Source organism: Lactuca serriola, chromosome 4 (genome assembly GCF_051521515.1).
Source record: "Lactuca serriola cultivar US96UC23 chromosome 4, Lser_US96UC23_V15, whole genome shotgun sequence".
NCBI classification, from domain to species: Eukaryota; Viridiplantae; Streptophyta; class Magnoliopsida; order Asterales; family Asteraceae; genus Lactuca; species Lactuca serriola.
The window spans coordinates 281,560,530-281,572,737 of NC_136411.1; the positions used below are offsets into that span (position 1 = coordinate 281,560,530).

Here is a 12,208-nt window from a genome sequence, read left to right on the forward strand (position 1 = left end):
CAGATTATTTACACTGTAAATAAAGTTTAAATTTTTTTTGGTAATTTACTTTAACTTTTTAATAATTATTTAAGAGGATAAAACAAATAAAAATAGAAAGACTAATTGAAAAATATATTTTTTATTTTTTACAGCTTCTACTTGTATAGTAACAGTGTTACAAAAAGTTTGGGCAATTTTGGAAACAGTTTTGTATTTATTTCAATTTTTATTAGAATAAATGAACAAAAATCATAAAATCGAGTTAAACAGTTTAGAAATCCATTTTTATATTTTTACCAGATTAAGAATGTTTAATAACAGTAATACAAAAAGTTAGGAAAATTGTGGAAACTGTTTTCTAATTATTTCATTTTTTATTAGAATAAATGCACAAAAATCATAAAATTGGGTTAAACAGTTTAGAATTCCATTTTTATATTTTTCCAGCTTAAATATGTCTAATGTCAATATCGTAAAAACTTTGGGAATTTTTATCACTTGGATGCTATTTTTCACGAATTTATATTGTTATGAAGCTTAAAATTTTAGAAAAATAGTTAATCATATAAAAAATTCAAAGGAAAATTTATGGAAGACCTGTACTGTGTTTAGAATAAAAATGCAAAGTTTGACAATTTTTGGAAATTGTTTGATAATATTTTAGCTTTTTAAGAGCTTAAAACACATTTAAATGTGTTGAAATACCCTCAATTAATATTACAAAAATCTAGAAATCAATATCCAAAATTGTCTTAATCACATGAGTTATAAAACTTCACCATTTCAGAAAAATGTTTGTAACTTATCAATATTAAATTTTGACACAATATCAGCATAATTCTATTGTAGTAGCAAATATACTAGTGTTAGCTTTCTATTAGAGACTCATTAGTGTGTAACATCGTGTAGAAATCGATAGTGGTACAAGTGGATCGTAGTTGAAGGCACCATTTGCATCATCTTAATGCATATTGTGAGTATTCACGACTCCCCTATTTTCGGTTTTTATATTTTGGGGTGGAAAAGCATGTCCGAAAAATTGTTTATTGTTCGTTGTATTTAAATTGATTTGTATCAAACTAGATTGCTATATTTTGCTATATTTATCTATGTATGTCTATGCAACACGAAACATGAGGCATTATCGTCTTAAGTCCCTTCCCTTATACTTTACTCCAACCATTAACTCTTTGAGCCAATGGTCATTATGGATAGCGCTATTAGGAACTGACAACTCCTCACTCGCCCGATTGTTGGAGTGCTTGATACCATATAATCTATGGAACGATAAGCATAGATCTTGATAGAGCATCAGACATAGGCTTGATTGGGAACTCATTGTTTGCTCATACACACACAAACTTGTTATTTATTATGTCAATAAACTTCTTTATTTATGCAATGAACTTTGTTTATGCAAACTTAATACTTAATTTTGCAATATATTTCTATTTATGGAAACTTTTATCAAAACTTTGATTTCAATTCATGAAACCAATATTTTTTTTTCTGTGAGTACTCACCAACTATTTTTATAGTTGACGCTCGTTTTACATGCTTTTTCAGGAATCATCGAGTAAGTGGCACTTAGGGACACTTCACTGTTAGGAGCATTCGCATGTGTTGTATTCCAATTTTCATTGTAATTTCTTTTAAAAGTTGTTCAAACCCATTGTAAAATTGTAATGATTTTTAATACTATGGTTGGTGTTATCTTTTAACTTTTGCTATGAAACCCTTTATACTGCCATGCTTCGTGTTTCTGCTTTAGCGGGGTGTGACACATAGGGAAACAACGACACATATAGTTTATGGGGATTTTTACATATATATGAGTTTTATTTATTTAAAACTGCACTTACAATCATAAGTATGGAAAATACTTGTACATTTTGTCTTTAAGTCTTAAGACTACGATTTATTTTATAAGGAAACTATTGGATTTTTCATGAACAAACACTACATTTACGAAGAGAGGATTTCAACTCCATATACAAAAGCTTATGCACCCACCAAATTAATTGTTGACACTATTTCAAAACTACTTGTATTCTCAGGTAATAAATAGAAACAGGTAACTACCAGCTTTTGAGGATGGAACGCTACGACGTCAGACAAACCATTTTATCAATATATTGTAATCGATTTTGAAACATGTAACTCATGAAACCATGTAACTTTCTCGATTATATTTATGATGGTTGTATTTACTTTGATCACTATTATACTTGTTTTTATGATACTATACATGAAGTCCTCCACCCCCGGACGTTTCCGCCATCCTTGGTTTGGGGGTGTGACATTAATGAGTTCCCCCAAAGTACCAACACACTAGAAAACTAACAAAGCATGCAAATATGAACCTTTAGCCTGATTGGACTGCCTCGCAGTGCCTACAACCTATCTGGATAACTCTATAGACCTTCGGCCTTACTAGAACGCCTCGTAGGGCCTATAGCCTATCCGGACCGCCTCGGGTATCTTAGCCTACTAGCATAACACTATCTTATAACCAGGATACATAACCTAGTGGGCAGCCATTGATGCCTTCGACCCACGAGTACACTAAGGAGAACTCACCTCTCAGTCTGAAAAAAGAAATCTGAGATAACACAGCTCCGAACGACAACTCAACTGGTCACCTAAACACCAAATAATGACCGATCTCAAGTACCACTATAAATTACCAAAAATAACCTTAGGTAAAACTTAGTCAAGGTCAAAGGTCAAGCTCAACAAACCAACCGAGTCAACCCAGCTGAGTACGATGGGCGTACTCATCTGTATGCGGGGCGTACTCATTTGTACCTGGGGCGTACTCCGCTTGACCCAAAAATTGGGACTTTGACCGCGTAAGTGCAACGTACCATTTGGTATGCCCAACGTACGCACCTGGTCAACCCCTTTTCTCATTAAGAGCTTAATACATCAAGTCATTATGCCAAAGTTAGATCCAAGCCCCAAATGACGTCTTTGACCATAAAGTTTCCAACTTTATGGTCTTGCAAGGCCAATAAGTGCTTAACATTAAAAACGTTAACCACTTAACCCATTAAGACCTTGTAACTCATGCATGGAAGAGAAGACGTGATCAAGACTACATTTTTATGCTTCTAAACACCTCAAAATGTCTAAAAGGACAACTTAAATGGATTGGAGCAGCTTATACTAAAAAAAACCCAACTAATGGGACCAAAGGACACAAACTTGATGGCTAAATTAGATTTACACATAAAATCATCAAGTTCATAACTTTATACCTCAAAAGGAAGCTTCGAGGTGAGATGTTCCTGGATCTATAAGGTCTTGATCTTCCAAGTTGAAGCTTCTTTCTTCACCTTGCTTCAATGGCGCCACAAACACACACTTTTGAGCTCAAAGAAGCACACATAAGAGATTAGGGTTACAATGGACAAAATGAGGGTTGGAGGCTGGTGAGAGAATCAGAAATGAAGAGTTAAAGATGTTTATATAGGGTCCAAAACCTAAAAATTAGGGTTTGAGAATCATGCACGTACGCCCTGCGTACACTACATACGCCTAACGTACGTGGCCTCATCCAAAGATCTACAAAAATGCCACTATGGGTCATCTTGCAACATTTTTCACATACAAGGGCTAAATACAATAAATCTTCATACTTATGGGTTAAATTTGGAAATACCTCATCGTCAGGATGTTACAAAATTAAATAAAAAATTTAGGGTAAAAATCACGCATTACACTTTATATCTTATACCTTATACACTATACCATTAACCCAAACGTGTATGTGCTATGTGAAAGGGTTTATACCCTATACCCTATATCATTTACCCAAACAAGTTTTTGCTTTGTGAAAGGGGTGTGCTTTCTGAATAACTGTAGTGTTTTGTGAACATGATGGTGTTTTGGGATAAATGAGAGAACTGTTCGACATAAGGTGTTAAGTTTTTGTTATGGACAAGCACGAACCACAAATGATGTTAATAAAACGTAAATGTGTTCACAAAGGAGTTTAATTAATTACATATATTTTTATCATGCTTTGTGTTGTGTATATATATATATATATATATATATATATATATATATATATATATATATATATATATATATGTATGTATGAGCCCTATCGATATATGTCTTATCAGTCTCTCTAGTATAATTTAGGGATAATGACTTGAAAGGGTAACAAACTTTTGAATTTGTTCACATTTAGTCACTATTTTTTTTTCATTATTATTTGCCGCTGAACTATAGAAAATGTTCATATTTTACCCTTATGACCGGTTGTTACCGGTCATAAGGGTAAAATGTGAACAGTTTCAATAGTATAAGGTAACAACCGGTCGTAAGGGTAAAATGTGAACAGTTTCAATAGTTCAGTGACAAATAGATAATGAAAAAAAGTTTACTGACTAAATATGAACAAATTTGAAAGTTCATTTCCTTGTCAAAAAAGTTTAATGACTGAATATGAACAAACTTTCCTCTTGTATTATGGTTTAGCAAATTATGTATTTTTGTTAAATTTTTACAACATTTGTTGATGAAGAAATCTATGAAATACAAAAAAAAAAAAAAAAAACCCGAAAAATGTATAAAAAACGAAAAAACGAAACCAATATTATATGTATAAGTTTTATGTTATGAAACTATGCAATATTATATGTATAAAAGTTATCCTAATATTATATGTATGAATTTTGTGTTATATAATTATGCAACACATAACTTGACATATATTAAACCATATACGTTGTTTATAAAATAATACATACATACATTGATACATTACATATGTTGTTATACTCCATGTATTGACATACATCATATTAATATATTTACTATTAAAAAGGATATCGAAAATGAAAGTCAAGTTGTTTAGAATTTAGACATTTTTAATTTACGCGGACAATTTATTTATATTTAAGATTGTATTTTCTTAAAAAGTTTGAATAATTATTGAGTTTTGTGATTATTTAACTAGAAATACAGTTCAATGGCAAATAAAAGAATGAAAAAAAGTTTAGTGACTAAATGTGAACAAAATCGAAAGTTCGTTACCCTTTCAAGTCATCATCCCTATAATTTATTACTTTAGTGTGTGTCTTTGTTAGGCTAATAGGAGTGGTAACACACCTAGCACATTGTCACATCAACTTTTTGGATGCCACCTCATTTTTTTTCATTTAACACGTAAGGTTAGCATTTGGTAAGGAGTGGTAACACTCATAACACTTCATTTTTTTTATTTTCTTTTTCTAATTTAATTTAATTACATTATTTTAATACACAAACATTTTATCTAACATCACATTCAACTACATTTAGAATCCTAAACTAACTCAAAACCTTAAATTAGGAAAGTTTTCCCAAAATACCTCTGGGACCAAATTTAACTACATTTATCTAACATCACATGTTCCACGACCATTTAAGCTGCAACCTTCCAAAAAATGGCAATACCCTCATGACTTGGTAGACTGATGGCACACTTTCTGCAAGCAATGACATTTTGAACTTTGTTAGATCATGGAATTCAAGTCATTTAAATCCATATTCTAGATTCCTCATGATCAAAATCCACAATATTTATATGAAAAATGAAACACTACAATTTAGGACACAATATTTATAACCTCTTGAAGTTCATTTGGCCTCTTACCATGCGAGGAGCATCAACAAGTGCCGATTAATCAAATCAAAATAGAGGTAATTAAGACATGATCATCTATAGCATATTAAATGTTTCTTTGAATCCATATAACAGAAGCCACCAGACATGATCACGTGGAGCATCTCTAATTCCTAATCTTAGTATTTTGTTACAACTAATTTCAAGCATTTTTAATAGCTTTGATTTGAATTACACGGTGATATTCTCACAGAGGCAAATGATTGAACACCTGGTGTGCACAGGAAAATAACAGCAGATAGCCATAGCCATGGAAACAAATCTAAAGCTTAATGATCTGAACAATTTTTTTTAAACTAGAAAACAGAAGAGTCTATGAACAAGACTGAAAAAACATAATAAAACTTTAAAGATTGAGAATGGTTCTCAAGATCAAAACCAGAAAGATCTTTAAGATTAACAAAGGTGAAAGACTTACTCCCAACACATTATCCAAATTTTGGGAAATTTTAATTCGTTCTTGCACATCCAGTCAAATTCGATTAATTCCGGACGCTAGGGCTTTTTCAAAACGAAACTATAAACTTGAATTCGGTTAAACCTCACTCCCACCAATCAAATTTGTTCCTCACCATCTCTCTCTTCGCACCAAAGGTTTAGCACGTCTTTGGTGGCGACCCCCCTAGCGAGGGCTAGGGGGCGGTGTTCTAGCGAGGTTGGCGATGCTGGCGAGGCAAGTGGTGAGTGCCACTCTACTTAGTCTTAGTAGGTGATGATTAACAACACTAGAGAAGTTTAAAGTTTTTAGCCACCGTGTCATAATTGGGTATTTCAAGTAAGTTTTTGATTATAATCTAATATTGCTATAGTATATTTTGAATTCTTATTCAATTTTCAAGATCTAACGTGAACTTATATATATATATATATATATATATATATATATATATATATATATATATATATATATATATATATATATATATTGGTTTTTTTTAATATTTAGTGAACTTTTATATATATATATATATATATATATATATATATATATATATATATATATATATATATATATTTTGGATGTTTTTATTTTATTTTGTATTTTTGAATGATTTTGATTTTTTTAATATTTAGTGGGTACCTGTAAAATAGAACCATGTTAAACGCCTCCTCATGCTTCATTCGGGTACTTGGACAATTTGGTTCGGTTAAAGATATTGCAAATGAGGTACTAGGGTACCATGTTCTATTAAATCGTGGAGAATAAACATAACATAATAGTGGTATGGATTGATACTCGTATGAAAAAGGGTACTCAATAATTATTTGCTGGAAACGTTTATATTAAAAATATTATTCGTAAATAGTAAAATTGTATCCATGAGAATTTATTGGTGGTGCTTTGTTTAAAACAAAGAAAAAACTTTCACAATCTCATGTTCGTTATTTGTGATCGTTGTTTTTTTTAAGTCCAAAAATAATAAATTTAGACGCACTTGTATTTTATATTATTATTTTAATGAATAAGTGCAATTATAAAGCTCGTGTGGACACGTAGACTAATTAATTAAAGTAGATCACCAAAAATGTCACAAAAACGTGTTTAAAAATGTTCGCCAACTGATTAGGACTACTATAGACTACCAATGTAAAAGTGATTATTAATTGTTCAAAAAACTGAAGTTTATAAATAGTTTAAGGACTAAATATGTAACTTAACACTACCCCTCAACTTGCCCAGCGCATGTATTTCTCTCGATTCCCGGGCCAATAAATTTTGAATTCAAACCCGAAGTCGAACATAAACCCTAAAAACACAATCCTCTCATATACCTTCTTATCCTCCTCCACCACAAAAATTCTAAACTTCGATAAATTCTAAACCCTTCATCTTCAATCTCAAATCCTAATCTCAATACCACACAAAACACTAAACCCTAACCAATGGCTAAAAAGAAAACAGACCCCCAAGCTGAAAGCAACTCCAGCAAATCCCAAGACACGGCCCATGATAACGAAATGGATGAACCTGCTCCAGTGAAGATTAAGAAACTGAAATCTCTCAATGCATTGTTGCTTAAAGAGACCGTTGAGCGGCGTCAACAGGTCGATTCATTAACCAAGTCGAACGCTCATCTGAAATCCGAGTTGAGTCGGTCTGAAATGGATAAAAGCTTGTTGCAGTCGGAGATTAATGGGATGACTGAACAAGCGGTGAAGTTGGAGATTGAGAAGGGATTAGTTTCCGTTTTTGTGACTCAGCAGGTGAATCAGCTGGCGGAGGAAAAAATCGAGAGTTTGATGGAGAAAGTCGGGAGCTTGGAGGGTGAGATGAAAAGGGCTTTGGAGGAAAAGAGTGAAATGGAGAAATCGAAGAGTGAGAAAGAATCCGAAATTATGGATTTGAACAGAAGAGTCGATGAACTTATGGCTAAGGTTGATGAAGAGAGACGTGTTTCATCTCGTGCTTGTGGTGAGAGTGATGAAGTTAGGGCCATGTTAGGTGCTAAAATTCAAGAGGTGGATGAGTTGCAGATGAAGGTAAGGGAAGCAGAAAAAACCGAAGCCCATAATTCGGAAGAAATTTTGGAATTACAGGCTAATTTTGACAGATTAGTCCACGAAAATAAAGTCAATATGCAACGAATTGAGTCAATAACGAAGGAAAAGAACATGATTCAGGAGAGTTTTGTTGAAGCGAATGAACAAATTGATGTTTTGAAGAAAACTGTTGACACCCTACTGCAACAGATAAAGGCGATTGAAGATGATAAGGACGCCCAGGAGAGAAAGAATGAAGAGCTGCAAAATTTATTGGCTGAACTCAAGGATTACATAGAGGACATGAAATTTGAAGAGCAAGAATTGCAAGAGAAAATCACCGATCTGGAGAACAAGTATGCTGTAAGTTCAGAAAACGAGGTAGCACTGAAAAACGAAATCGATGGGTTTGTCGAAGAAAAGAAACAAACAGATGAAAAAATCAAAAGTTTGGAGATTGAAAAAAGTTCGGTTCTGAAAGATTTGCAGGATGCCATGGAAGAGTTAGAGCACCAGAAGCTCATGCTTGCGCAGATACTTAAAGAAAAAACCGAATTAGAAGATGCCAAGATTCAAGGAGAGAATGAAATCGTCAAGATGAACGAACAATTGACAACATTTAATGACACGATTTCATCACTTGAAAGCTCTGCAATCAATCAAAATGAGAAACTCAAGCAATTAGAGGAAGAAGTTGGCCACTACAAAGCTTCATTGGATCAAACCACAATCCAAAGAGACGAAGCCCTCAAGACTCTTCAAGAACTAGAAGCCATTAAAACCGATTTCCAACACAAGATTACAGAAATGGAAAAAGAAATCGAAGATTTACATGATCTGGAGAACAAATATGCCACAAGTTCAGGAAACGAGGTGATATTGCAAAAGCAAATCAATGATTTGGATGAAGAAAAGAAAGAAAAAGATGATAGAATCAGTAGTTTGGAGAGCGAGAAAAGTTCGATTCTGAAAGAGTTGCAGGATGCCATGAAAGAGTTGGAGCACAAGAAGCATACAATCGAGCAGATACTTGAAGAAAAAACCGAATTAGAAGATGCCAAGATTCAAGGAGAGAGTGAAATCGTCAAGATGAAAGAACAATTGACAGCATTTCAAGACACGATTTCATCACTTGAAACCTCTGCAATCAGTCAAAATGAGAAACTCAAGCAATTAGAGGAAGAAGTTGGCAACTACAAAGCTTCATTGGATCAAGCCACAATCGAAAGAGATGAAGCCCTCAAGACTCTTGAAGAACAAGAAGCCATGAAAACCGATTTGCAACACAAGATTACAGAAATGGAAAAAGATATCGAAGATTTACATGAACTGGAGAACAAATATGCCACAAGTTCAGGAAACGAGGTGATATTGCAAAAGCAAATCAATGATTTGGATGAAGAAAAGAAAGAAAAAGATGAACAAATCAAAAGCTTGGAGAACGAGAAAAGTTCGGTTCTGAAAGAGTTGCAGGATGCCACGAAAGAGTTGGAGCACAAGAAGCATACAATCGAGCAGATAGTTCAAGAAAAAGCCGAATTAGAAGATGCCAAGATTCAAGGGGAAAATGAAATTGTCAAGATGAAAGAACAATTGATTGTACTTCAAGACACAATTTCATCACTTGAAAGTTCTACAATCAATCAAACCGAGAAACTTAAGCAATTAGAGGAAGAAGTTAGCCACTTCAAAGCTTCATTGGATCAAGCCACAATTCAAAGAGATGAAGCTCTCAAGACTCTTGAAGAACAAGAAGCCATGAAAACCGATTTGCAACACAAGATTACAGAAATGGAAAAAGAAATCGAAGATTTACATGATGTGGAGAGCAAATACGCCACAAGTTCAGGAAATGAGGTAATAATGCAAAAGCAGATTGATGGGTTGTTTGAAGAGAAGAAAGAAACATCTGAACGTATTGAAAGTTTGGAAAATGAGAAGAGTTCAGTTCAGAAAGAGTTGCAGGATGCCATGAAAGAGATAGAGCACCAGAAGCATACAATCGAGCTGATAGTTCAAGAAAAAACCGAATTAGAAGATGCCAAAATTCAAGGAGAAACTGAAATTGTGAAGATGAAAGAACAATTGACTGCATTTCAAGACACGATTTCATCACATGAAATCTCCAAAATCAATCAAAACCAGAAGCTTCAACAATTAGAGGAGGAAATTACCCACTACAAAGCTTCATTGGATCAAGCTATAATCGAAAAAGATGAACTTATCAAAAGTTTGGAGGACGAGAAAAGTTTGGTTCTAAAGGATTTACAGGATGCCATGAAAGAAATAGAGGAGCAGAAGCATGCAATTGAGAAGACAGTTCAAGAGAAAACAGAATTAGAAGATGCCAAGATTCAAGGAGAGAGTGAAATCGCTAAAATGAAAGAACAATTGATCGCATTTCAAGACACAATTTCATCACTCGAAAGCTCTACAATCAATCAAAACCAGAAACTTCAACAATTAGAGGAAGAAGTTAGCCACTACAAAGCCTCATTGGATCAAGCTACAATCGAAAGAGATGAAGTCATTAAAAGTTTGGATAACGATAAAAGCTCAGTTCTAAAAGATTTGCAGGATGCCATGAAAGAAGTAGAGCTCCAGAAGCTTACAATCGAGCAGATAGTTCAAGAGAAATCTGAATTACAAGATGCCAAGTTTCAAGCGGAAAATGAAATCGTCGACATGAAAGAACAACTGATCGCATTTCAAGAGACAATTTCATCACTCGAAAGCTCTACATTGAATCAAAACAAGAAACTTCAACAATTAGAGGAAGAAGTTAGCCAGTACAAAGCTTCATTCGATCAAACCACAATCGAAAGAAACAAAGCCCTCAAGACCCTTCATGAACAAGAAGCCACTGAAACCGATTTGCAACGCACGATTACAAAACTGGAAAAGAAAATCAAAGATTTACATGAAGATTTATCAAGAACGACAACAGAAAATTCGAAAAATCTTGCAGAAAAGAACGAGTTGGAAAATCGTTGTGCTGAGTTGACGAAAAACATGGCTGTTTTAGAAGAAAAACTTGAAGAAGCCCGTGTCGAATTTGATAAAACAAAGACTAAAATTGGATTAGCAGAAGCTAATTCGAATCGGGTCTTGAATATCTTGAAGAAAACATTATCGGGTAGTAATGAAACCACTCGTGATTTTGACCTAGGAAGTGGAAATGGGTATGAAGAAGAGATAAAAGATCCTGCTACAGAACTTGAAGAAATCAAGAGGGTTTTCAAGGAGAAAGAGAGCAGAGTTGAAGAAATGAAGAGGAAACTCGAAATGGTTGAAAATTCTGCTGCTGAAGTTCGTAAGGAGAAGAGCTTCTGGGCAATGGTGTCATCTGCAAGTACACTTGTAGCAGCTGCTGCTGTTTCTGTGGCGTATGTTTCTAGAACCAGCTGATTAGATCCAAATTATGAGGTTAATTTCATTAATCTTGAATCTTGATTATGTATTAACGTGCTAAGGAAAATAGTTACGGCGTTGAAATGATTTGCTTTTGGTTCATAAAAGTAAAAAAAATAATCTTGATCTGCTAGATCAATGTGGGTTTTGAGTTTTGTTTGTTGGGATTGTCCTTTGATGATATGAAAGAAGTCTATAGAGTTGTTTCTGTTGATTATTGATGTGATGTTATATAATATGATGATAAAAACGATCAACTGCTTGATGTATTGAAGATGTTCAGTGTTAATTTTGATCTCTGATTTAGAAATCAAGTAGTTCAATAACTAGGAATGACTCAATACTTGTGTAATTTTAAAGAATTAATGTTTAAAATTATCAAATCATAAATGTTAGAAGTAACAATATAATTGTATTTATTCATTTGTTACACAATTGTGCTTTGAAAATTCTATTCCTTTATGCCAATGTGAGATCAAAACTATGGATGTGAGACATTTTGGAAATCATGATGTGTAATTCTTCTTTCATTGCATTTATTATCCCGAAGGTATCCGATCCCCTTAGAATTCTAATGCACATATAAAAGCAAGTGCAAACTTTTTAGCCAACACATTGAAGCACGTCATTTAGTTCGTTGGTAGTCCAACTCAA

General features: G+C 33.6%; 1 protein-coding gene across 1 annotated transcript; it reads left to right on the top strand.

The window, feature by feature from the left end:
* The first annotated feature begins 7,361 nt into the window (after positions 1-7,361).
* LOC145097080 (uncharacterized) lies at positions 7,362-11,771 on the top strand. The gene has a single exon (XM_079034580.1). It carries the CDS (start codon positions 7,547-7,549, stop codon positions 11,549-11,551), a length of 4,005 nt encoding a protein of 1,334 aa, XP_078890706.1. The 5' UTR covers positions 7,362-7,546; the 3' UTR covers positions 11,552-11,771.
* The last annotated feature ends 437 nt before the right edge of the window (positions 11,772-12,208 follow it).

Bases quoted from the DNA above. Each gene is read 5' to 3' on its own strand.
- LOC145097080 (XM_079034580.1), top strand. From the start codon at position 7,547: ATGGCTAAAAAGAAAACAGACCCCCAAGCTGAAAGCAACTCCAGCAAA.